The sequence below is a fragment of the Cetorhinus maximus genome, chromosome 3 (assembly GCF_964194155.1).
Source record: "Cetorhinus maximus chromosome 3, sCetMax3.hap1.1, whole genome shotgun sequence".
NCBI classification, from domain to species: domain Eukaryota; kingdom Metazoa; phylum Chordata; class Chondrichthyes; order Lamniformes; family Cetorhinidae; genus Cetorhinus; species Cetorhinus maximus.
Genome location: NC_135881.1, coordinates 59,588,427 through 59,615,902, shown reverse-complemented (window position 1 = coordinate 59,615,902; position 27,476 = coordinate 59,588,427). Strand labels below are relative to the sequence as shown.

Here is a 27,476-nt window from a genome sequence, read left to right as displayed (position 1 = left end):
TGAAGAGGAGATCCTTAAGGTTTAAAACACCTTAGTTACCTCAGATAGGCTCAAAAATTTGGGTCTGTATAACGCTAGAAAACCATGGAGATGGGAAATTTGAGGTTTATACAATATTTTGTTTTTATGTGGATCAAATATTTCAACTGAATAGGTTAGGAAGGACCAAGGATCATGCTTTTAAGTTGCACATTGGCAGAAATAAGTTGGATGTTAGACGGTCCTTCCTTTCTCAGAGAATAATAGATCTTTTGACAGGTTGCCAGCTTATGCAATGAATTTCTGATTCACTGTAAAGCTTCATGTAAGAGCTGGACTCGTTTCTGGTTTCAGCGTACAAGAGTTTGGATTCCTAGAATATAAATCAGGGCCTTATGAACTCTATGCTTCTAAATCTTTATGGGCTGCTTAATACTTTCTGGTCCCTGGATCTTTATCTACTGGCTATGAAGGATTATAGAATTGCCATTAATTCTTCTTCCAAGTGAGTATTTTAAAAATGCAGTTTCTTAAAAGCATTTGTTTCATCATGTGAGCAAAATATAAATGAAAATTTAAAACTTACTGCTATAATTTCTGAAAATATCAAGGCAAAGGCAGGCTGCAGGAGACCATTTATAAGAGAACAGAAAGTTCCCACAAGTATATAAGGCCATTCAGTCTTGTTCATCTTAAGGATATGCAAAAAGGACACGTTGGGAAGATTTTCATCCTGAAAAATAGAATGCAGTAGTAACATGGAATGTTCTTATCAAATCTGTAATCTGCATATGATGGAACTTCACTCTTTTCACCTGTTCAAACCTAAAAAAAGCTAAGGAAAGGCATTTACATTTTAAAAAAAGGAAAATGCTGGTAATACTTAGGAGCCCTGGCAGCATCTGTGGGGAGAGAAACAGAGTTAATGTTTGATGACCCTTAATCAGAAGGGTCAGAAACACTGGGCAGAATTTTAAATGACCTGATCCGCTCATAGTGGAGGTCCTAGCAGCCCAGTCTGGCTTGGAGCATTTGGAGTGGAGCATTTGCCATGGCTGTTATATTAACATTCCGTTTCCGGGTTTTTCCAACCAACCACACATTGTGGGTGCGGTGACGACCCACGCCAATTAACTGAAGGATTTCTATTCTAAGGGACACAGCAAGGTCAGATGGATCCATTACAGAATTATTAATGAGGCTTCAGCAAACCAAAAAATGGAAGTGGCATGTTGGAAGCCTGCCCTACCCCACCATCCCCTCTAACCCTGGTTCTCTAATTCCTTGGAGGTCCTGCTGTGGGCTCGGAGGGCCCGCAGAGAAGCATTGTTCCCTGCGGAACAATGGGAAGAAGAGGTCAGCCTCACAAACCAAGCAGGTGTGGCTGGAAATGCCTGACGAAGTGAGCAGCAGGAATATGGTCCCTCACAACTGCATTCAATGACCTCATTGAAAGGTGAGTGTCGACTCACATTCAGGTGCCAAGCCCCACACTCTGACTTGCCAGCATTCTCCTGCACAACTACTAATCCAATACACGTTATTGCTCTGCTCAGTCCCCCCTCTTGAGGTACCTCCACACATCCCCATCTGAACAGCCAACCCTGTCGCTCACCTTCATATCACATGCATCCCTCTGTCACCCTCCATAAATGTTGTCATTCAATTCTCTCCACAAAATCTATTTCTCACACTCATAAATCTCTACCTTCTCTCCTTGCAAAAGAAGTGCATAACTCCAGGGAGAGATAGACTAACAGTGGTGGTCCTTGATTGATACCCGGCCCTGACCATTGCAGAGGAGGAGGCCATGGAGATCAGCAAGATGGCAGAATGCATGGCCATTGGCGATGGAGAGATGGTGTGCTCCTAGAGACAGAGAATTACATACTGTACTGCCACATGGCACACAGCACTCATGTTGAATTGTCATCACCACTAATTTAAATATAAACAACTACACCATGACTGTGAACGCTTTCCCTATGTCAGTAGTAATTCATGCCTTTTATCTCCCTCAAGTGTGATCTAGGAGCTGGATTTGTTGCTTGTCGCTATTTTTGCGTCATATGACTTCACATACACAGGTTATCAAACCGTGCCTGGATAAATCCATTGTGAGCTTCTTTGGCAGCTAGGTGAGTGGTTCCAGACACCCTGCCACACCAGGTTCCTGCTCATTCTCAAACCTCCTCATCCTCAGAGAATGCAGAGTACTCCCGACTTTCCTCTTCCTGCAACTCCAATCCTCTCTAGAGCGCAATGTTGGAGAACGTATAGCAGACCACTGCCATTTGGCACACCCTTGCTGGTAAATGCAGAAGGGTGCCCCAGATCTCTCCAGGCATATGAATTGCATCTTCAACAATCCAATATTTTGCTTAATGAGCAACCTTGTTCATGTGGCTCCAGTTGTATCTTTCCTCTGCAGCAGTGGTAGGGCTCCTCACTGGTCTCATCAGCCATGTCCTTAAAGAATAACCCCTTGTCTCTAAGGAGGCACCCACTGACTCTGTTTGAGCAGGAAGACCTCTGGGAGATGTGACTGGGTCCTAATGAAGGCATCATAGCAGCTTCCAGGATATCTTACATAGATATGAATGAGAACCTCTGGCAGTCACATACCAGCTGAACATTAATGAAATGGAATCCATTTTATTTGACAAGACTGCTGCTTGATCGGTGAACATCTTATTGCCCCATGTGTACAGTCCACGACTCCCTGTAACTGCGAATCCAGCAATGGCAGCAAATGCGAGAGCCCTCTAGTTCTAGCTGGCCTCATACTATCAAAGTGGATGTAATTGGCAGGCATTGTAAACATGGCATCGGGCACCTGGCAGATGCATTTGTGGGCAGCAGTTTGTGAAATTCTGCAGATGTCATCAGCACCTGCCTGGAAGGAGCTAGAGGCAACAAAATTCATGGCTGTGGTGACCTTGCTGACCACTGACAATGCATGCACATTTAATCCACTGGGAAGGAGGTCTTGTCCTAAGAAGGGCTGCAGATGTCAGCAATGGCCCGCCATGAAAGTCTGAGCCTTCTGAGACACTTTTGTTTCATTATGTCCAGAAAGGTGATCCTCTGCTGTATACCCTGTGTTGGGAGTATTGCCTCCTTCAGGTTGGACCTCCGTGCCCATTCTCTCTGTCTTGTGCAGCGGCATGTGGCTGTGGAGAGGGCTGCTGCTGCGTTACTCCTGCTGCTGCTGCGTTGCTCCTGCTGCTGCTGCGTTGCTCCTGCTGCTGCTGCTGCTGCTTCTCCTTAGAGGTCCAAGGTAGAGCTGCATAAGCTGCACCCATGATGCAGTAAAGGCTGATAGCAGGGAAGTGCAAATCAAGGTTAGTAAAGTCCAAGGTAGCAGAAATGACTTTGAAAGTGTTGGAAATCAACTGTAAAACAGAAAGATTCCTGTGAGTAAAAGCTTTTTACTTAGGCAAAGAAGCAGCTGTGCAGTTTCAGTCTTTAAAGGCTTTTTAGCCTGTCAATTTCACAGATCCATCAATCCCCAATGTGTTTTCGCTTGTCGACCCTGGCAAGTTTCAGACAGCTCGGGAAACTCATGCACTGACTATTAAAGCCAGAATGTGGGATTAAATTTCAATTTAATTTCTTCTTAACACATGCAAATAACAGACCTGACATCTTCACTGGGATTTACTGTGAACTTCTAAACACACGCCAGTTTAAGGGGAATTGAGTGGGATCATGCCAGGTTTCCGAACACTGGCATTTTTTAACGAGTTGATCCCCCGCACCAAGCCTGCACTAGCACCTGAGTCCCACCCCCTGCTCTCCCCACTCTTACATGTTAAAATTCTGCCCATTAACTCTGTTTTTCTCAAACAGAAGCTGCCAATCCTTCTGAGTGTTTCCAGCGTTTTCTGTTTTCATTTCAGATTTCCAGCATCTGCAATATTTTGCTTTTGCAATTTGTTTTAAACTTCAAAATTGATTTCAGATCATAGAATGACAATAAATACAATTAAAATAATTCAGATGAATTACTGCAATAACTAACAGTTGAATTATTTGGCAGACATTTTAAAATGAATAAGATAATTCAAAAACAGCATTTCCCACACGGTGGCCTCTTAAATCTGTTAAGCCATTGCAACACCATCATAGTTTTGTGCTCTGCAATTGTGCAGGAACTGGATCTAATTCTAAAGTTGTCTAATTCTATTCTCCTATGAGTCTTACAATCAGCAGGGAACACATTTTCATCTCACTGGTTAGAGGTGAATTTGAACACAAATCCCCCTGAGAAAAGTAGTGTTCTAACTCCTTGTGTCACTACTCTAGGTTATGTGGATAATAGACACTTTACATGAATATAAACATTTGAAACCCATATAATATAGTTAGCCTAAATATCACTGAACTGAATCAGCAAAAAAACATATTAAACTCATTTCTCAGTGAATTATTAACTTTTAAACAAGGGTAGAAACACAATACAAGATGAAGATAAGATTTATATACCACACAAAAACTGACAAGAGAGATCTTATCTATAAAATTTAGTGTCATATTATTGGTGCACTATCTAAAACAAGATTTAATCAAAGTACAAAGTGTATTTTTCTTGACTAAACTGAAGTGACTCATGCCTGTTGAATGACATCGGTGTCCTTTTTGTCTGTAGCGGTTTCTGCCTTTTTCATGCTAACTCGTGTTGAATGTCTTCGCAGTGGTTTTGTGGTTCTAATGGTCTCAAGTTCAGGTTCATTATCCTCATTAATCAATTCATTTCCCCCATCAAACAACTCATTGTCTTCATTCTTAAATGTCTGCAAGAAAACAAATGAAATTATATTCATATTTTCAGTTTTGCTTTTAAACAAATTAAATGTACATGTATGCATTTATTGATCCTAAACTTCAAAATCTTATAAATTTTAATCAATGGTTAAAGTCATCTATGAGTTAAAAGAGGTAATTGGCTCCCAAGAGGTACCTGCATGGTGACTAATGCATAATAAATTCCCTTTGCCTCCATCAGTTCTTCATTGGTTCCTATCTCTGCAATTACACCATCCTGCAATCCTGCAATGATGTCTGCATTTTGGACTGTTGACAGACGGTGAGCAATAACTATAGTAGTGCGGCCTTTCCGTACCTTTGAGAAAATACAGAGAGTATGTTTAGGTTGGGCACATGTCCACATTCAAGCTTCCACCCCAGTGTTTGTGTAGTTTCCTTCGAGAAAGAAATATACTTCAGTATATTAACTTCCTGAAAATCTTTGCAACAGCTTAGTAGCACGCCTACCGCCAGGTCTGAAGATGGTAAATTTGAGCCCCACACCAGGAGCTAAGCTGATAGTGTAGTAGGAAATGTCTTGACAGCGTTCACAGAATTATAAAATCATACAGTACAAAAGGAGCATATCTGGCCCACCAATGTCAACTCTGTCAAATAGCTGTCCAATTTGTCCTGTGCCCCAATTCTTCCACTACAACCCTTCAAATGTATGGTTTGAAGTATATGGTCTGAACTTTGAGTCTGTCAGGCACGTGCGATCGGCAGGACTGGAAGCAGATGTGAAATCCGCTCCCACCTGCAATTGGCTCCTGACGTCAATTTCATGCTGGCTGGCCAATGAACTGCCAGCCAGCATAAACGTGCGCTGAAACAGGCTCAATGCTGCCAGTGGAGGTGGGAAGTGGGCAGGCACCAGGAGCAGTAAGGGTGCAGGCAGGGGATTTAAAGGAGCTCCCTGAAGGCTGGAAGTCTGCACTCAAAAGCCTCAGGGAGCTGCTTTGGAAATCACATTTTTTGACACATCACTTGAGTTACAGTGTTGCTACTGTCTCCAGGATGCCATTGTTTCCTGGAACCCATGTCAGGTGTGACTGAAATGTCCAAAGCCAGTCTGCCCCCTGTTTTTCCAATGAGTGCCTTAGGGTTTTGCTGGAGGCAGTTAGTGATCGACACAGCATCTTGCTGCCCCGATACAGTAAAAGGAGGCCACCTCAGGTGATGAAGAAGGCTTGGACAGAGCTGGCAGGCCTGGTCAGTGGCCATGATGTCACTCACAGAACCTGGTTCAATGATCTTCTGCGCTCTGACAGGGTCAATACTGATTCCAGTTGAAACCTTGGATAGATGTTTTTGTGGATGGCAGCACTTGTTGGTGCTCACGGGTGTGACACACCGAGTGTAATGTGCACATAATAATGTGCCTTGATAGACCATGGCAGGTATGCATGTCAGGCTGAGGTGCAACATTGTGAAGAGCAACTGAACCTGCATCTTTGAGGGGAGGCTGGGTTTGTCTGGCATGTAGGGGGGGAACTAATTAAAGCATTTTTGTCCTTACAGGAGGCGAGAAGTCACAATGCGCAGGAATGAGGATGGGTCGTGGGATCCCAAACCCTCTTTTCCTAATTCACGCAGAGGAGCAAGCATTGAGAATGCCCTGTGACTGTGGAGCCAGGTCCACTGGTCGCGGAGAGGCAGGGGTGTCGGATGAGGGAAGAGATTGGTAGAGTGTATGCAAGATGTAGGGCAGCAGTTGTAAGTCTGACATGTGAAATCCACTTATCCCTGTTGCTCGTCCATTCAGAAGTTTTTACTCAGCTAGATATCTATGCTGAGAAGCAACCGGACTGCATGCACTCTGAGTTTGCAATGATGTTTGAGACTGATACTTTTTCTTCCTCCCTCAGATAGAACATCATCACATCTCCAGAAGGACCCCTAGAACTCTCCCTTGACCTCCGAAGATGGCCAGCTGCAAGATGCACCTGTGTCACATCCTCCCTCTGCACCTTGCACCAAAGCAGATACAAGCACGTCCTAGGGCATATCTGTACCCGAGCAGATGGTAGTGCACAGTGGTGAAGGCATGTCACACATGCCTGAGGAGCTGGCAGAGGCAGCTGGAGGAGGCGAGTCCCCAGGGCACCAGCAGCCGGAGAATTGCGGGATTCCAGGACGATGTTGAGCCCAAGGCAGATGACGAACCTCTGCAGTTGTCCATCGGGAGCAGATGCTGAATGTCCAGCGGGATGCATGTGAAGATCTGGCAGAGGTCCCTGAGGTTCCGGGTGCCATGACCTTTAGTGTTAAAAGAGTCCGTGTGGAGCATGAGCACTACGATGGCCAGAGCTCAGAACACACAGCCTCCTCCATAGAAAGGGGGCGACTCTCATGGAGAGGTAGCTCCAGTAACTCAATCAGGGGTTTCTGAGGTTGTATTTCGACCTGCGAGCCCACACACTGGCAGTGACCTCACCAGTGTGAGAGATGGATGAGGCACCTAGTGACTCTGCTAGCTGCCCGTCCATGCTAGCAGCGAGGTTCAAATCAACCTCATGTTGGCAGATGACCTGATGCTCACATCTGGGGGCTCCTCTCAGGACACTCCTGATGATGGCAGCAGCTCCTCCATCCCTCTACCAGTGACCATCGCATCTGAGGAGATCGCAAAGACTGAGGAGTGCCCAGCCATGGCACTGGACTCTCCTGACCAGTCGGTGGCAGCTGCCAATGATGGCGAATCACCAAGTCAGCACTCGCAAATGGAAAATTAAGTCACAATGGTCACATAAGGGGTCTCACGGGTGATATATATAGAAATATATATAATATATATATATCTATCTTTGCTTTCAATATTAAAATATTAGATAACGTGCAATAGCCTTAGGATGCTTCAGGCAATTGATAGGGAAGAGGGCTGGGAGTTGTGTGTCACACATATAATGGGCTGAAAAGTTTATTTCAGAGGTTGGGGCTTGAGTAAAAGGTGACAGGAGGGCCTCATCAGCACCGATCAGTAAGGTGTCGTTTCCCTTGCCATCACCTTGACTCCTTGCTTTGGATTCCTTACTGAAAATCCTCTGAATCAAGGCCTCCCCGGTTTCCCTGCCTCCCATAAGGATCCTCACATTGGGATCCTGCTCCTTACTCGGGGGGTCCTCTGGCTCCTCCTCAGACTCAGCACTTGAATCGTCCTCTGCAACCTCTGGAACAGCATCACTGCCTTCATCCTCAAATGGGTCCCCCTTGACAGAGCAAGATTGTATAGTGCAGACCAGACAACAATGATAAGGGAGATGTGCTCGGGTATTGCCATGACCCCACTGAGTGGTCCAAGCAGTGAAACCTCATCTTGAGTAGGCCTACGGTCCTCTCAGTCATTGCCCTTGTGCAGGCATGGCTGTGGTTACAGATCTCCTCGCTTGCAGTCCTTGGGTGTCTCAGCGGCTTCATCAACCAATTTTCAGCGGATAGCCTTTGACCCCCAGGAGCCAGCCATCGAAGCGTGTTGGAGCAATGAACATCCTTGGCACTTGTGAGTGTCGTAGGAGGTAGGCCTCTGGCGAAATTTTCCATGCCCGCTGGCATCAGGCATCATGGTGGGCGTGAGCGGACAATATGGCGGGAAGGGCAAAAATCGGTTTTGTGAAACTATTTTGCAATCGTCCGCTCTAGCCATCAATGGCAGGCCGCGTTTCCTGTCATCGGGAACTTCATTGTAATACATCTGCATATCATTATAAGCCCAGCTCACTGGAATCATCCCCCCATGCTGGATCATCCAGGCATCACATTGACATGTTTCACAACTGTACATATGCAACGTGCACCTGGCGAGCTGCACTTCACTTGGGACTTCGAGGTTTATTTTACCTTGTTTCGGGCAGCACTCACAGTCATCAGCGCCAGACTTCACACACAGCACCATCACTTTTAGCGGGGCTCACAGACAGGTCTCTACCTACCAGACCAGCAGTCAGGCGGGGGTGGCTTTTCAAAGGCCAGGGCTTGTTTGAGGAAGGGGGAAAAGTGGCCTCAGGCAAGGGAAGAGGCTGCAGGGTGAGGGCTGTACTGGGGAAGGGGGGTATCCCATGGGGTGTGTCGGGGGGCACATGTTGACCTGTGCAAGCGGTCTCAAGATGGTGAGGGTTGGGGAGGCAGCCTCCAGAGGAGATGAGGCCAGATGGAGATGTGAGGATGTGTGGCAGATTGAGTGGTGATGCCCCTTGAACTGGCAGCGACTGAGGTGCCGGAGAACGTGTGATGGGCTTGTGAATGAGTCTAGAGTGATGAGATGGCTGACTTACCCTGGTGGCACGGATGAGATCATTTGTCCTCTTTTTGCACTGGATGGCCAACCTCTTCTGTGCAGCATTGGCACTGACCACCACTACCACTGCCATCAAGCCAGAGTGGTGAGACTGATGGACCTCCCGTGGCCAGAGCAGGGGTAGAGGGCATCATGGCGGGCCTCCGAAGGGCATTCCAGTGACGGGTCACAACTCTTTTTGGCTTTAAGGACCATGTCTTCACTGGAACAGTCCTAGGCTGCAAACATTGAGAACTGCGGGTGCGTATCTAAACTGCAGCTGCACACAGAGAGAGGAAATGGCGAGGTAATGGCGTGACGGCTACTCAGAGGCCACCCGCCAGCGTAAAATGTCTTTTTCCCGCCTGCTACCGCACAGTGCAAATCTGGGACGATTCCTCCCATCATGGCAGCTTCCTGGATGCCTGGCACAAACATGCTGTATCTGACTCTTGTGGTCACACACAACCTGGACGTTGAGAGAATGGAAGCCCTTTCTATTTACAAAGACATCTGACTCCCCCACTGGTACTTTTATGGGCACCTGCATGCAGTCAATGGCTTCCTGAATGCAGGCAAATCCTGCGATTGCAGCAAAGCCTCTGGCTCGCTCTGCCTGGCTGGCCTCGTTAATGAAGGTACTGACCCTTTAGAACAGCGCGTCAGTGACCAGCTTGATGCAGCTGTGGGTGGCTGACTGGGAGATGCCACCCACTGACCCCCTGGAAAGAACCTGAGGCATAAAAGTTCAGGACAGCTGTCACCTTCAGGGCCATTGGCATAGGGTGGCCACCTGGAGGCTATTTTGGGCTGATCATTTCGCATATAGCGGTGACAGTGTTCCTGAAGTGGCGCCTTGTCTGGCACTGAACCTCAGGCATGTCCAGGTGGCATGATCACTGCCTGTACACTCTGCCTGCTGGGTAATGGCGCCTTCTCCGGACCCTTCTGCCTTGCACTTCCTGTTGGCCCTGCACCCCTTCTGGCTGCGCCTCTCGGTCCATAGGGCTGACTTTGGGACAGTGCCTGCGGGTAACTGGCCTCTTCTCCCTTCTGGCCCTCTCCTCCTCAGGACTGGAGGTCCCTCCAGCAGAGTGCACAATCCCCATTTCTGTACAGATGATTGCACACATTTCTGCAGAGATGGGGCCTCTTAGCAGAAAGCCTCTGCAAATTCTTAAAAATCAGAGAGTTAGCCAAAACACAAAAGAAATGCCAGACACGATCTATATACCAATTCCGGACAACTAACAGCCAAACCCCTAACTTCTCACCTTACCAACATCCTGTGGGCCTTTTATCTGGACATAGAATGTATGAATAACCCAAAGGCAGCCTGGCCGAGGGGCCCATGCGCCGAGTGTAAAAACACACAGGCCACTCAAAATCGCTGTCAATTGCTCTTTTAATGGGCTTAATTGGCCCTTTATCTGTCGATGAGTGCGGTTCCAACTTCTGCACGTGCCCACCGAGCGAAATATCGTGAGCGGCGCGATGACATTGGGACACCCTCCCAACGTCATCGCACCCCATTAACTGGTCATTCATCTCATTGCTATTTGTGAGATATTGCTGCGTGCAAAATGGCTAGCATATTTGCCTATATAACAATAGTCACTGTACTTCAAAATAATATATTTTTAATTCTTTCATGGGATGCAAGTGTCACTGGCAACATCAGCATCTGTTGCTGAACCCTAATTGCCCTTGAGAACGTGGTGGTTAGCTGCAGTCTATGTGGTCTTAGGAAGGGAGTTCCAGGTTTTTGATTCAGTGACACTGAAGGAATAATGATATAGTTCCAATTCAGGATGATGCTACATACTGCTGTCACTGTGATGGAGGAAATGCCAATCAAGTGGGCTGCTTTGTCCTGGACGGTGTGAAGCTTCTTGAGTGTTGGTGGAGCTGTGCTTATCCAGGTAAGTGGGGAGTATTCCATCACACTCCTGACTTGTGCCTTGTAGATGGGGGACAGGCTTTGCGGAATCAGGAGGTGAGTTACTCGTTGCAGGATTCCCAGCCTCTGACCTGCTCTTGTATCCACAGTATTTATATGGCTAGTCCAGTTCAGTTTCTGGTCAATGATAATGCCCAGGAAGTTGATGGAGGGGTATTCAGCAATGCTAATACTGTTAAATGTCAAGGGGAGGTTGGATTCTCTCTTGTTGGAGGTGGTCATTGCCTGGCGCTTGTGTGGTGAAAATGTTATTTGCCACTTATCAGCCCAAGCCTGAATATTGTCCAGGTCTTGTTGCAAATGGACATGGACTGCTTCAGCATCTGAGGAGTTGCAAACGGTACTGGACACAGTGCAAACATCAGTGTACATCCCCACTTCTGACCTTATGACGGAGGAAGGGTCATTGATGAAAAGCTTAAGATGGAACTCCTGCAATGATGTCCTGGGGCTGATATGTTTGGCCACCAACAATTACAAACATCTTCCTTTGTGCCAGGTATGACTTCAACCAGTGGAGAATTTACCCCCACTACCACCCCCTCACCCTCCCTCCCCTACCCCAATTCCTATCGTCTTCAATTTTGCTTGGGCTTCTGAATGTCACACTCAGTTAAATGCCCTGACGTCAACAGCAGTCACTCTCACCTCATCTCTTGAATTCAGCTCCTTTGTCCATGTTTGGACCAAGGCTGTAATGAGGTCTGGAGCTGGTTGGCCCTGGAGGAACCCAAACTGAGTGTCAGTGAGCAGGCTATATTGCTGAATAAGTGCCATTTGGTAATACTGTTGACAACACCTTCCATGTCTTTGCTGATGATGGAGAGTCTTCTGATGGCTATTTATTTGTCAGGTTGGATTTGTCCTATTTTTTGTATTAGGACATACCTGGGCAATTTTCCACATAGCTGGGTAGATGCCAATATTGTAGCTATACTGAAACAGCTTGGCTAGGGGCGCAGCTAGTTCTGGAACACAAGTCTTCAGTGTTACTACTGTATGTCATCAGGGCCCATAGTTTTTGCTGTATCCAGTGCAGTCAGTCATTTCTTGATATCACATGCAGTGAATCGAACTGACTGAAGGCTGGGATCTGTGATGCTGGGGACCTCAAAAGGAGATCGAGAGGTATCGTCCACTCTACACTTCTGGCTAAAAAAAAGTTGCAAATGTTTAAGCCTTATCTTTTGCGCTGACACAGTGAGTTCTCCTGTCATTGAGGATGGAGATGTTTGTGGAGCCTCCTCCTCTGGCTGATTAATTGTCCACTATCGTTCACAACTGAATGTGGCAGTGCTGCATAATTTTGATCTGATCCCTTGATTCCGTGATCGATTAGCTCTGATTATTGTATGCAGCTTCTATTGTTTAGTATGCAAGTAGTCCTGTGATGCAGCTTCACCAAGTTGGGACTTCATTTTTAGGTATGCCTGGTGCTGTTCCCGGCATGCTGTCCTGCACTCTTCATTGAAACAGGGTTGATACCCAAGCTTATGGTAATGGTAGAATGAGGGAAATGACAGTTCTGCTGCTGGTCATAGGCCTAAGTGCCTAATGGATGACCAGTTTTGAGCTGCTAAATCTGTTCTGAATCTATTCCATTTTGCATGGTGGTGGCACCACACAACACAATGGAGGTATCCTCAGTGGGAAGATGGGCCTTTGACTGCACAAGGACTGTGCGGTGGTCACACATACCAATACTGTCATGGAAAGATGCATCTGCATCAGGTAGTTTGATAAGGACAAGGTCAAACAGGTTTTTCCTGATTATTGGTTCCCTCACCATATCACACAGGCCCAGTCTTCCAGATATGTCCTTCAGAACTAGGCCAGTTCAGTCAGTACTGGTACTACCAATGGTACTTGGTGATGGGTATTGAAGGCCCCCACCCAGAGTACATTCTGTGACATTGCCACCCTCAGTGCTTCTTCCGAGTGGTGTTCAACATGGAGGAGTACTGATTCATCAGCTGAGGGAGGGAAGTCAGTGGTAATCAGCAAGAGGTTTCCTTGCACATGTTTGGCCATAAGACTTTATGCAGTCCAGAGTCAATGTTGTGAATTCCCAGGGCAGTTCCCTCCCAACTGTAAAACACCGTGCCGCAACCTTCGGTGGATCTTTCTTGCCGAAGGGACAGGACATACCTAAGGGAGGTGATGGAAGAGTCTAGGAAGTTGTAAGGTATGATTCAGTGAGTATGGCTATGTCAGTATGTCAGCTGTTAGTTGACTAGTCTGTGGGACAGCTCAACCCAGCCCAGCCTCTACAAGAGACACAGGCTCCTGGTATCACCTGAGCTGCAAAGAAGCCACGTGCAATTGAAGTTTCCGCTTAGTGCATTATTCATTTCTCTCCCAATTTTGACACAAGCCCCTCGTTAGTAAGAATGACTGCAGGGTTGACTGGGCAGGATGTACAGTTGTTTTCAGTGTCTAGGTCGATGTTGGGTGGTCATCCGGTTCTATCCCTTTTTGACTTCTCTGTAGCAGTTTGGTACAACTGAGTGGCTTGCTAGGCCATTTCAAAGGGTAGTTAAGAGTCAACCACATTGCTGTGGGTCTGGAGTCACATGTAGGCCTGACTGGGTAAGGCTGGCAGATTTCCATCCCTAAAGAACATTTATGACCAGATTTGGTAGTTTCATGGTCACCATTACTGAGACTAGCTTTTAATTCTAGATTTATTAATGAATTAATTTTAAATTCTACCAGCTGTCATAGTGGGATTTGAACTCAAGCACATTGTGATGTGCAGTGCTTTAAGATATTTTTGAAAGGCATGATTGGTTCCATCAATGGCAGTTTATCTTGGAATAATTTCCTTTTGTAGTTATGTGATTGTTCAAAGATAATGCAAAGTTCTCAAAAACATTCCTAGTTATTAAATATGAATCTTTCCATAATTCACTTGAGATGTCACTTCCTGAAAGATATCAATAAGGTTGCCAGGCAAAAGCTTTTAAAGCCTTATTGGGTTCTATTTAACAAGATGGTTTCATACAGGTGGTTATAATTATAATTTTGCTTTGCATTAATATTGACAAAAAATATTTGGATCTGGTGTGCGGAGCCAGTGGGCAGGTGATTGGGCTCGGTTGCCAAATCCTGCCACAGAAATTTCAATTTTAAATCAGCCCCAGTGGAAACAGTACAGGTGGTGGGGCCAGGAAAAGAGAGCATTTTCTTTGTTGTTTTCAGTTAAAATGTGAATCCCTATCTACTATTTTGCTACAGCAAAGAATAGAGCAAATCTCAGTCCTCACTATTCCTGAGCCATTATCTGAAGAGCATTTCATCACAAAATCTATAAGTTGGGCAATACTTCGCAGCTAAAAAAATCCTCCTAATTGCAGCAACATCACTAAATTAACGCAGATGATTTCACTAAATAAAAACAATCATTACCTTATCAAGAGCAACTTGAACAGTAGCTTCACTCTCAGCATCTAATGCAGACGTAGCTTCATCCAGCAGCAGAATCTTGGGATTGCGTACCAGAGCACGTGCAATGGCAATTCTTTGCTTCTGACCTCCGCTTAGTTGTGTGCCTCTTTCCCCAACTAATGTTTCAAATTTCTACAGTAAAAAAATCAGGATTAGAGTTAGTGACATGTTGAAGCTGTCTATTTTTTTTTTTAAAAATCGAATAAATTAGCCTCTTTTAATGATGACTGGACGCCCCCACCATTCATAGTAATCAGATAGGTAATGCCCACATTCTGCATACCTGTCTTGTTAGGAGCAATACAGATAAAGTGACAGCCATTTGTCCTCCCACCTACACTCTTGTGTCAGATAAGGAAGATAAGAAAGAAAACAAATGACAGATTGAGAACAAAAGAATCATTTTGAGGAGCTCGTATTCAGCTGAAAGATTGAACAGGCCCAGAATAAGTTCCCTGGCTTTATATGAGGCTTTAAAATTAGTTAGAAAGCTACAACTGAGATCTGGGGCTGAAATTTCGTCTGGTGATGGAGGCAAGAATGGGGTTGGGAATGACAGAAACTTAGAATTTTTGCACTAATTTCAAATTTGCAGTGCATTCCTGATTCCACGTTATTTTTGTCTCGTCTTATCATGGATGAGAAGGCCTTGGGTCGTGACCCCACAGACACCTCTTCTGAGGTCGGGGTCACCCTTGTAAGCCCTACAGGAAATTTGAATTTCCTCCCCCACTGCTATTTTCATGCACTGGTGTGGGCTTTGGAAGCCTTAAAATAAACCCACCACATTGGAGAGCCTGTGACCACTGAGGAAGCCTGCTGAGGAGCTGGGAGCATTTCGACAGGTACAGGTAAGTGCTAAGTGTTTTGACAACTTCAAATGCCACTATTAGATGCTGTATTGTAATGATTCAATACAGGGCTCTGACTTGAAAAGGTATTTTGAGCATTACATTGACCAGTATTGTTTAAGTGTTGAAAACTGCATTCAAAACTGAAGACAACACTGCCTGGGATCTCTAGGATAGTGATCTGAAGTGATTTAAATTTCCAGAGCCCACTTAAATTACAAAAAACCTCCAGCAGCTTTCATTTAGAGAGAAAAAAAAACCCACCAACTCCCGGACTGCTTCGATTTGGCAGGACATCTGGTATAGTTTTTAAAAAATGTTTTGTTTTTCCACTTTCAATAAACTCCACTGTTTATATTTCCAAGGGCTTATTATTATAGCTGAGCCTATTATGAACTCTTGGCTGGATTTCAAAGTTCAGAACCACTTATCTCAGCAGAGCGCCATGTTTACATTTTGATTGACAACTTTAAGAGATTATGAAAGGATTATCTGTCTTTGATGTGGTAAGTGAATAATTGTTTGTTTGTTTTTGCAACAGATTGACCAGTGGAGGGAATTTTTTCAATGACTTTTGTGAACAATGGCATTTTTCATTATGAAGTATGCTTGAATGACAGCTCTATTAGATTGTTGGAAGTTTATTTTTTTAATGTCCATTTCAAAGACATCCTGAGGTCTGCCCATAGAAATATTGGTGAGTGGCTATGGAGGACACCTGGGAGGCATGGATGGGACATGGGGGTATGAGGGGCAATGGGGAGTATGAGGGAGCATGGGAAGGTTATGAGCTGGTATAGAGGGGGTATGTGTCAGCTTGGAGAATGCATGGGGTGGCTTGGGGGATATGAGGGTGGCTTGGAGGGGGCATGGGGTCAGCTGGGAGGGTGAGGATTGAGGTTTAGCGGGCTTAAGACCGGTTGAGAGCTGGATTGTTGTCGCCGAAAACGAAGCTAGTTCTTCTAAGCACCCACACTCCTCCCACATTGCATTACAGCTCACAAAACCCAAACCCCTCCATGCCCACATCTCTCAGAGACAAAAATATGGCGTGTATGTTGTTTGGAGGCCGGCTCAGGTTTTGGAAGCTGGGAACAGGCCAGACTAGCGTTTCCCAGCCCAAAACAGAAATCTGGGCTCATATATTGATATGCATTTTATTTTGAGTATACCTGACATCAACTGAACTTCATGTTGCTGAATAGATCCAATGCCACATTTACCTGCAGCCAGGAGATGACTGAAGCCTAGCCAGTCACAGCCAGGATGAGGTCCATCCACTCACATAGTTGTACGATTCTGATTCTACAGTGGAGCCAATGTGATTAACTGTATTATCATCGAGGTACCTTTACCACTAACCTTTATGATGATATACTTAAATAATAATGGAAAACAAGAGACAGGTCCTAGTTAAAAGATTAGGTCCTCATTCTACTGAGAGCTACTTAACAGGTGAGGGCGGGGAAGGTACTAGGCTTAGCAGCAATTTCACTCCTTTCTCACTACAACAAAACTGCCTGTGCTGCACTTACTACACAGGCTCAAGCATGAAGAATGCCTGCTTAGGTGAGGTACAGAAAGCCTTCTGGTGTCTGTGGAACTGCACTCATGCCCAAGACAGTACCTTTGAACTGAGAGAGAAAGGGCAGCGGGAGAGGGTTAGTGGAAAACATAGTGACATCACTTTAGGTGTGTCACTTGTAATGACCTTTGACCCAAAAGCAGTACAATAAGGACAATTTATAATTTCTTTAAAAGGTCTGTGGAATCTGTATTTGTTTTTAAGAATATTTCAAAGGGCTTTTAAGAATTTACGTCAGTTGTAAAGGAATAAATTATAATTTGCATGGATAATAAAAAAACATTGGCCCATGTGAGCTGGCGAGCCTTGGCCTGGAAGCAGTACCAACCTAAAGTTAAGAAAAAAGCCGAATGGTGGGCAGACACAAAGGAGAGCTCCAGGTGCAAAGGAGAACTACAAACAGAGGAGCTGGAGGGTGAAGGCACAGACGCAATCACAAAGAAAAAGCTGACAGAGACAAAAAAGGAAACTCAGAATTCATGTGAGGAGAAGAAGCCAATCACTCTCAGGAAAAGATTTTTTTTTTTGGTTTGGCAGAAAAGGAGACAAGAGCTCTTGGAGATGCTGTGCAAGCTGGCTAAAAAGACCAAAAACCTGGAAAGCTGCATTTCTGGAGACACCAAAGAGCTGGGTGTTCTTCCAGAAGTGGCCAAACTATGAACCGGGATATTATTGGTTCATTGAAAAGGAACTCTGGAAAGCTACAGCACCAGGACTGGCACAGAAGAAGAATGTAATGCTGTTCCATTCCCAATATAATAAATAGAAGACTATGGGCTGCAACCTCCGACTAGTGTCAGAAAGCGCTGGCTCGCAGAAATTGGAAGAAATAAATGCACACTTACCTGGTCTTGAAAATTGCGTGGCCACTTCCATTTGCTGGAGCTGCTTGGGGCCTGCATTAAAAAACTCCTCGCAGGCCCCAGCGAATTCTAGATCCAACGTATTCAAGGAGGCTCCGCCCCCTTTTTAACGTCACTTGCTTCCGTAAAGCAGGTAAGTTTAAAGAGCCAGGGAAATTGACAGGCCAGTGTCTAAGGTGTCTAGGTAGATGGGATTTGGGGGTTGTGGGTGTCCAGAGATCCAGAGGTTGGGGGGGCGCGGGCAGGAAATGGGAGGGTTCAGAATTCATTGCGGGGGGGAAACGGAGGTCTGGGGTGGGGGGGGAGTCCAAGGTCTGGGTGGGGGTCCGAGGTCAGTAGGGGGGTGGTACAAATGGGGTTATCAGAGGTTGGGGAGGGGGATGGGGGGGTCCTGTGTGGGGCACGGGGGGAGGGTGGTGGGATGTTTTCGAGAGTCCTGTGGGGTCGGTTTTGGTCTTTGCAATAGCTATCCAGAAGTTAGAAGAGGTTTTAATTCTTCTAACTTCTTCTGGGTAACTATTAGTATAACCCCAGCAGAACCATCCTAAGTTTGCGATTTAAATCACATTTTCAGATGGTTCCCAGCACAAGCGCAATTGTCCAGAGGAAGTTAGCACTTCTGGGCAATTGCCGTGCAAACCCTTACATGGGAACTTGCCAGAGGGATTCCCTAGTGCATCTTTCAGGTACCCCCCAAATCCGACGCTGGGGAGTGCGGAATTTACAGGCCAAACAGTCTCACAGGGAAACGGAGGTGAGCTTATCAAAGCAGTAATCAAGCTTGGAGAATCCAGTTATCCATAAAGTAATGCTATTAGTTCAAAAGCAAAGAAGGTCAGTACTTACTTTTGGCAATTTCATAATGAAATCATAGGCATTAGCTTCCTTGGTAGCTTCTTCAATCTCCGTCATGCTGACATCTTCACGACCATAGCGAATGTTTTCAGCTATCGTGGTAGCAAAGAGGATAGGTTCTTGGCTCACAATCCCAATCATTTCCCTGAGATGTCTAACATTCAAAGTTCGGATATCCTGTCCATCAAGCAGAATCTGTTGAAAAAATTATACATTTAAGCCAATAAAAATGCTATCACAGTTTTTAAAGTACTGTATGTGAAAACCATTGCCATAAAAAGCTGTGTGAACTTCACAGGAGAGCAAATTTGTCAATAATGACACATGACATTTCAGATGAATCAAAATGCATGAAGAGGTAGGAATTAAAAATAACCAGGATCTCTAGTTGTGTATACCAAGACAACAAGCATAAACCTCAAAAAACCTGACCCAGGCCATAATATAAGGACAGGCAGATTACGAATTTGTGTTGGTTCTGGTACTTTTCCCCAGTACTGTTAGGTCCAGTGTTCATCTGTGACCTATACCCTATAGTGTGGGAAATACTGATCCTCTCCAACCAGCGGATGGGAAGGCAGTTACAATGGGGACTTACCCACTCAGCTCCACATAAATGTAACCAATTCCAATTCTAAATAGATTCACTCTGGTAAAACAACTAAGACTTTTCAATCAATCCAAATGCCATCTCCTTTTTGCCTTCATTCCTCCGATGGACATGGTGTCTGTATCACAAATGTCTCCCCATAACTATATTTTCAATCTTTGACATTATCCTGATGAATTTACACTGTTTACTCTCTGAAACCTTATTGCCTTTTCCACAATGGAGCGACCAAATTTGCCCACAATATTCTAACCAATATTATGTACATGCTTTATCATTACTTCTTTACTCCTATACTCTAAGCCCCTATTTATAAAACTCAAGATGCTGTTAGGCTTTTTAAAAAATTTGCAGTTTCAGAAATTTCCACATTCATCCAAATAATCCGGGGTGGATGTGTGGGGCAGGGAGGGGATTGTTCAATCTCTAGTAATCTTAGTGAAAAAGCAAATACAAGCATGGTATGGTAAAAGAGAACTTTCTAATTCATATCACCTACAAAATACAATTTAAAAACTGATATTATTATATTAATTTGTTATATTAAATAAAAACCTGAGTTTTCTAATTGCCAAGTGGATGTTCCCTGACTCCTGCAGAATCTGAGTGGTTTCTGTTTCAATTTGTGGGCAGGTAATTCCTCAGTCTAAGCATTCTCTTTGTGAAGAAGCTTTTTATAAAATCCTTTTTTTTCTGGTTACTTTAAGTATGTGTCCTTCTGTAACTGTCTCACTGATAGTGGAAATAATTCATCACTGTACAATCTATCATAACTCTTTACAATCTTGTACACCTCTATGCAGTCATCGCTTAATCTTTCAGATTCAGCAAAAGAAAGTCCTAACTACGTGCAGTTTTTCCATTGCTTTTTCTGTTCTTCCTACAATGGGCTTTCCAATATTGTATGTAATAATCTAACAGATAGCAACAAAGGTTTTGTATAAGTTCAACATTATCTCCTTTTTTATTCTATGTCTCCAGATACAAAACCAATGATTATGGCTTTTCTACTTGCACTGCCACCTTTAATAGCTTGTGCAACTTTTTTACAGAGGATTCTACTTTCAGAAAATTTTTTTTCTTTCACGGGACATGGACGTCGCTGGCTAGGCCAGCATTTATTGCCCATCCCTAATTGCGCTCGAGAAGGTGGTGGTGAGCTGCCTTCTTCAACCACTGCAGTCCATGTGGTGTAGGTACACCCACAGTGCTGATAGGAAGGGAGTTCCAGGATTTTGACCCAGTAACAGTGAAGGAATTACAATATAGTTCCAAGTCAGGATGGTGTGTAGTTTGGAAGGGAACTTGCAGGTGGCGGTGTTCCCATGCATCTGCTGCTCTTGTCCTTCTAGGTGGTAGAGATTGTGGTTTTGGAAGGCGCTGTCGAAGGAGCCCTGGGCTGTTGCTGCAATGCATCTTGGAGATGGTACCCACTGCTGCCACTGTGCGTCGGTGGTGTAAGAAGAATTGGATACAAAGGCTCTTTTCTATTTAAAATATTACCATTTAAGGTATATTATTTCTTCCCTAATTTTCACTTCATATTTTCTATGTGGAGCTGCAAGAGCTTATCCTGTAGCCTTTCTCAATCCTTGTTGTAATTTGTTATACACCAATCTAAACTTTGACATTGTTCCCTCAATTCCTATGACCAGATCATTTCTGTATTATGTCTTACTGCAATCATATATAGCCTTAGTGAAACGGCAGCTGGAGTATTGTGTGTAGTTTTTGTCTCCTTACCTAAGAAAAGATATATCTGCCATAGAGCGAGTGCAATGCAGGTTCACTAAACTAATTCCTGGGATGGAGGGATTGTCCTATGAGGAAAGATGAAATAGACTGGGCCTTTATTCTCTGGAGTTTAGAAGAATGAGAGGTGATCTCATTCAAACACACATTGTTACAGGGCTCGACATGGTAGGTGCAGGAAGGGTGTTTCCCTTGGCTGGGGGGGAGTGGGGGTGGTCTAGAACCAGGGAACACAGTCTCAGAATAAGGTGCTGGCCATTTAGGACTGATATGAGGAGAAATGTCTTCACTTGGAGGGTGGGGAATCTTTGGAAATCTCTACCCCAGATGGCTAAGGAGGCTCAGTCATTGAGTATGTTCAAGACTGAGGTCAATAGATTTCAACATAATAACATCAATGGATACGGGGATGGTGCAGGAAAATGGCGTTGAAGCAGATGATCAGCCATGATTTCATTGAAAGGTGGACCGGGCTCGAAGGGTTGAATGGCCTACTATAGCTCCAATTTCTTATGTTCTTGCTTATATTATATGTCACTCTTGACATTATTATCTCAATACCCTTTGCTTTCCTTCCATGTTCATTTGTTTCAAATCATGCCCTTGCACGTCATCTTATGGATGCACAGGAACTGTACACTATTTTCTGCATGCAGGAGTTTGTCTGTAGACCTGCAGCTCTTACCTCAAACACCAGACAAAAAGAATACTGGCCCATGACTTGTCCTGCCCAGCAGTTCAAATTGTCATGTTCTCGTTCTCCTATGGCCAGAGGGTAAGTTACCCACCACCATGGTTTCCTGCTGGAAACTCGCTGCATGTTAAAATCTGTTTGCTAAGAATACCATGGTTTCGGAGCCCCTAAGTTTTGCTGCTAAAGCCCATTTGGCGTTTAGCTGCTTTATTTTCACAGTATGTTGTCAAATTCTTTACCATTCCATCTGTAGGGTCATAGAATCTCTGTAAAAGCTGGATGGTGGTGCTCTTTCCACAGCCACTGCTGCCAACTAGAGCAATTGTTTGCCCGCTTTTCAAGTTCAGGTGCAGTCCTTTCAATATCTGCCATAAAACAATAGAGAAGGAAAAAGAAATAAGGTACCGTTTGGTTTTAACATTTAAAGGTCCGTGTAACAATATTTTATTTCTGTTCTGAAAATTAAGGAGTAGTTAGACAGGACTGTGCAAATTTTTTCAGTCAGGGCTAAAAGGTCGCGAATTTAAGTCTGATAGCAGAGTACCAATGTAATTTAACCAGAAATAAAAACAGAAAACATTAGAGATACTCAGCAGGTCAGGCAGCATCTGTAAAGAGTGGAACAGAGTTACTGGGTTAAATTTTCCTGAGGTGTCAGGAGTCCTGTAGTTATGGCTGAAAGTAGGAGGCGGCTCTGTTTGGCCAGCGGCAGGATGAAGGGCTGTATTTTGCTGGCAGCGATTAATTAAGTGGCCTCAACCCAATTAAGGGCGGTTGGCTGCCCCCAAGAGCTGCCGGCCAGCAGTGCTACCACTAGCAGTGGCCATTGCTGAGGCTGCAGCTGCAGGCAGAAGCTGCCTCAATGACTGGATGCCCTCAAAGAGAGTTAAATATTGTTGGCGGAAGCTGGGGCCAGGCAAGGATCACAGAATCACAGAATCTTAACGGCACAGAAGGAGGCCATTTGGCTCATTGTATCTACGGTGGCTCTCCGAAGGAGCATTATGACCTAGTGCCATTGCTCAGCTTTTACCCCGTACCCCTGCACATTGTTTCTATTCAAATAATCATCTAATCCCCTCTTGAATGCCTCGATTGAACCTGCTTCCACCACACTTACAGGCAGTGCATTCTAGACTTGAACCACTCGTGGACCTAGCAATTGAGGGGATGTTCTGGGGATTTGGGAATGGGGGCAGCCAATGATACTGGGAGGCACCTTCATGGGCCAGGATTGATGATATAGGATGGTCCCCCCAACCTGCCCCACCACCCCCAGAGTCCACTGGTCTCCCCAGGAGGCTCTCCTGGCCTAGGCAAAATGTCCACAGAGGAAGGAAGTGACCCTTAATGCCCCTTAATTAGCCATTTGAGTGGCTAATTCCTGACAGGCATCAAAACCGCCAACCTTCCCACTGCTGGCAACATGGCATGGCAGTGGGAAGATATCAGGAAGCACCCCACCACCACCCACCCTCCCCAAACCCAGACATCTTCCTGCGCCATTTTGGCAGCCCTCCCGACTCCCAGCCCATCTCCAATCAGGGCCATCACCTTTCATAAGAAATCTTTGCAAAGTGCTTTAAGATTTTCATAGATGTAATATTACTTAATGTAAATGCAAGTATCCTATTAATGGGTTAATTTGAGTAAATTGAGTAAGAACTCTTAATACATAAAAAACAAAGTACTGCAATCTTTGTATCTGAAGAATTAGAATGAGTCCTACCTCAACATTAGGCCGTGAAGGGTATTTGAAGTGCACATTTATAAATTCCACATCTCCTTTAATTTGATTAGGTTTATGTCCATTTGCTGAAAAACTATCAATTAATGGTTCCTGCAGTATGATAAAGAAAAATCAGCAAAATTAAATAAGATCATATAGAGTTGTCCTGTATAAAATTGCCAGTAGTAGCTGAGTAAATGCCAAAAAGTTGCATTTACACAGTATGTAGAAATATAGAAAAGCGTCCCAAGAAGGTTCACAGAGGTATAAAGAAAATCCACATTGAAGCAAGGAAATGGAGATTAGGAAGGGAAAGGAGAGAATCACAATGAGCAGGAGGATTTAGGTATGAAACTAAGCAATTGAAGTTATGGCTGTTAATAGTGGGACAAAGGGAGGGATGAATGCATAGAGAGGCTAGATTCCTAGAAATTGCAAAAATTTGGTGGGGGAGAAAGAATTGTAAGGCTGAGGCGTTTATAAAGATAGTTAAAGATTAAGGCCATGGAATTAAACGCTATGATGAAAATTAGTAATTTCAGAGAAGGCGAAATGTAGCATGTAACTGCATATAGCAGGTAAAATACAGAGGGCTAGATTTTGTGGACATTAATTAAGGATGGCATCCTGTCCCAAGAGATGCTGGCCCAATCAGAGGGCTTGCAGCTCAGCAGCCTCAGCAATGCTGTACTGACTAACTGGTTTGCCATAGTCATGTGACTCTGCCATCAGGCACTCTGCCTCTGGGGGCAGACATCTTAGGCCAGTTCAATAAAAACTCTCACAAGTACATGCTGAAGAAGTACAGCTGTCATTACACATGAAACATGGTGTCAGAGGTGAAGCAAAAATAGATTTGTGAGCCCTGCAAAAGGAGCAGAGAAGACACTGAGAACCCAGGAACAAAAAGGAGAGAATTTTCTCTTCGGCGTGCGTGGGCGGGCCCCGCACGCCGACACATAAAATGACATGCAGTGACATCAAGAGTGTGTCCCAACGTCACCACGCGTCATTCCTATCTTCCATTCAGTGGGCACGCACCGGAGTCGGCTGCGTGCCCACCGAACTGTCAAAGGCCTGTTAAGGCCATTAATCAACCAATTAAACATATTGACAGGGCTGCCATCCAACCTTAAGATTGGCGGGCAGGCGAAGAGCCCAAGCGGCCTTCGCGTTTTGCATGAAACCTCATCCACGGGCAGGTTGAGGTTTCATGATTTTATTAATTAAATATAAAAATTTTTGAAAATTCATAAACATGTCACATGAGGAGGCATGTTTGAATAATTTTATTACTTCTTTTCTAACTTTACAACTGCAATTAATCTCCTTGAGGCAGCTACGTGCCACCCACGCAAAATGGCGGCACGCAGCCGATCACAGGCAGCGATCGGCTCCACGCCCGCTCCCGACCTGACGGGGAGAAAATTCTCCCCAGAAAGGTTCAAGTCTGCAAAAAAGCTGCTGAAAAGAACAAAATAAAACAGACCAAGGCTGCAAGTGAGACTGCTCAGAAAGGCACACAGGACAGCACAAATCTGCAAAAAGCTGCTGAGAAAGGGACAGAAGAAAAGCACACACAGGCTGCAAGTGAAAACTGGCTGCAGAGAAAAAGGACAAAGGAAACACAGAGAGAGGCTGCAAGTAAATTACTGAGTGAGTAAAAATGGCTGCAGTAAATTTTCCAATCCCTACTCCAATCCAATTGGAAAAAATGAGGCATGGCAAAACCGGCAGTTTTTCCACTTACAATGTAAGGAGAATACTAGGGTAGAGGTGGTGGCATAGTGGCATTGGAACTAGACTAGTATTTCAGAGACCCAGGGTATTGCTCTGGGGACAAAAACAAAAAACACTGAAAAAACTCAGCAGGTCTGACAGCATCTGTGGAGAGAAAGACAGAGTTTCAACTTGAAACATTAACTCTGTCTTTCTTTCCACAGATGCTGTCAGACCTGCTGAGTTTTTCCAGCATTTTTTGTTTTTGTTTCAGATTTCCAGCATCCGCAGTATTTTGCTTTTATCTTATTGCTCTGGGGACCCGGGTTCGAATCCATGGCTGATGTTGAAATTTGAATTCAATAAAAATCTAGAATTAAAAGTCTGATAATGACCACAAAACCATTCCCGATTATCGTAAAAATCCATCTGATTCACAAACGTCCTTTAGGGAAGGAAACCTGCCATCCTTACCTGGTTTGGCCCACATGTGACTCCAGACACACAACAATGTGGTTGACTCTTAAATGCCCTCTAAACAAGAGCAATTAGGGATGAGCAATAAATGCTAACCTAGCCAGCAACACCCACATCCCATAAATGAATTTAAAAAATGGCATCATTATATGATTGCAACAGGTTTAGTTAACACGCCTGAACTGATAAGAGTAGCCACACTCCTAACACTGCTGGGGAGGGACTGTTACAAAGTGTATGCCACCCTCAATCTAATAGATGAGCAAAGAAAAAAGATGACAGAGGTTTTGAAAGTCTTGATTGCACATTTTGAACCCCAAGTGAATGTTACATATGAACATTATGTATTCAACACTAGACTGAAAACGGGACCATTGAATGGTATGTCGCGGCAGTAACACAGCTAGCAGAATCACGTGAATTCAGACAGCTAAAAGATGATCTGATTAAAGATAGATTGGTCTTAGGCGTGAGAGACCCCTCAGTGAGAGCAAGTCTGCTGAAAGATGAGAAACTGACGCTGAAGAAAGCGATAGACGTGTGTTGAAATGCAGAAGTTGTGAAAAAAACAGCTAGAACATATGTATGGTAGAGCAGATCAGGAGATAAATTATGCTGAGCGACAGTTCAAGCCAAAAGAACTGACAAAGGGCAGGGTGCAAATACTGCAGAGGACAGCATGCGTGGAAAAAGAAGAATTGCCCAGCATGGGGAAAGCAGTGTTTTAACTGCAAGAAGCAAAATCATTTTGCACACAAGTGTTTAACCAGGAGAAATTAAAAACAAGCCTATACAGATGGCCGCTGGAAAGATGTCAGCAGACGAGTCTGAAGAAGAACTATACACTATACAACAGGTTGGTTCAGTCAAGCCCATAGTTGACAAATGGTTTGTGACTGTTGCAATGATGACCCTGGAGGGAAAGTATCAAGGAAAGAAGAAGTATCAGATAGGCAGAGGTGCATCATGCAACATCATGACCTTCACAGACTTGTGCAAAGTGGCTCAAAATGGTGATCCAAAAATGAAGCCCTCGAAAGTAAGACTGATGCTATAGGATGGCACAAAACTGATACCAAGAGGACAAATTAGTCTGACAGCCCAATGCAATGGCAAGAAGGAAGATCTTGAGTTCCACATCATAGATGGGACGCAACAGCCACTGATCTCAGCTGGAGCAAATCTAAAGCTTGGGTTGGTAACCCTGCATGGGCCATCAAAGAAAGGGCAACAAAAGAATCCAGAGCGAGGGAGACAGAAGACCCCAAAGAGTGGGAGACAATATTCAAGTGAACCGCAAAACGGTTGCCAACCATGTCTGTGCAATGAAATGCATGAGCTGAAGGTAAATGAAGCAGCTCTACAGGAAAGTCGTCCTATCCAGGTGAGTGAAAAAATCAAGGTGAAATGACAGAAAGCCAAATTTCATTTTGACAAGACTGCCAAACCAATCACCAGAGCTGAGCACTGGAGAGCCAATCAGGGAGCAAACCTTCAACGCTCTCAACAGGAGTCAGCCCACATGAAAACTTGGTACACGAGTAGAGAAATTGTCACTTTGGTCTTACGTGGTGGAAGTGAACGACTGAATATACTGGCACAACAGCAGGCATATCAGGACAACTAATGGAGCTGTTGCTTCACAGCAATCGGCAGCAGGAAGAATGGATCTCATCAGCTGTACTGAGTACAGACTATCATCATTCCCAAAGTCTATGAATCTCCAACAACAGCAATGGAACACCAACAGTCACCAAGGCAACAAGTTTCACGGGAACGACACTCTCCAGATAAGGAACATCACCCAGACAAACAGCCAATGTCAATGTGCACGTGTTCCATTAAGAATCCTGCATAGTTTAAAGACTACGGG

The 27,476-nt window shown here is 44.6% G+C and overlaps 1 protein-coding gene across 1 annotated transcript in view; it reads right to left on the bottom strand.

Annotated features, from left to right (window-relative positions):
• abcb4 (ATP-binding cassette, sub-family B (MDR/TAP), member 4) overlaps nt 1-27,476 on the bottom strand; it is a 146,659-nt gene that overhangs the window by 38,613 nt on the left and 80,570 nt on the right. Inside the window, exons 11-17 of the mRNA XM_078538419.1 lie at nt 23,408-23,518; nt 21,918-22,043; nt 18,614-18,817; nt 14,430-14,600; nt 4,943-5,104; nt 4,596-4,775; nt 566-712 (exon numbers count right to left, since the gene is read on the bottom strand). Of these exons, the coding sequence (XP_078394545.1) occupies nt 566-712; nt 4,596-4,775; nt 4,943-5,104; nt 14,430-14,600; nt 18,614-18,817; nt 21,918-22,043; nt 23,408-23,518 (1,101 nt within the window). The remainder of the gene's footprint in view (nt 1-565; nt 713-4,595; nt 4,776-4,942; nt 5,105-14,429; nt 14,601-18,613; nt 18,818-21,917; nt 22,044-23,407; nt 23,519-27,476) is intronic.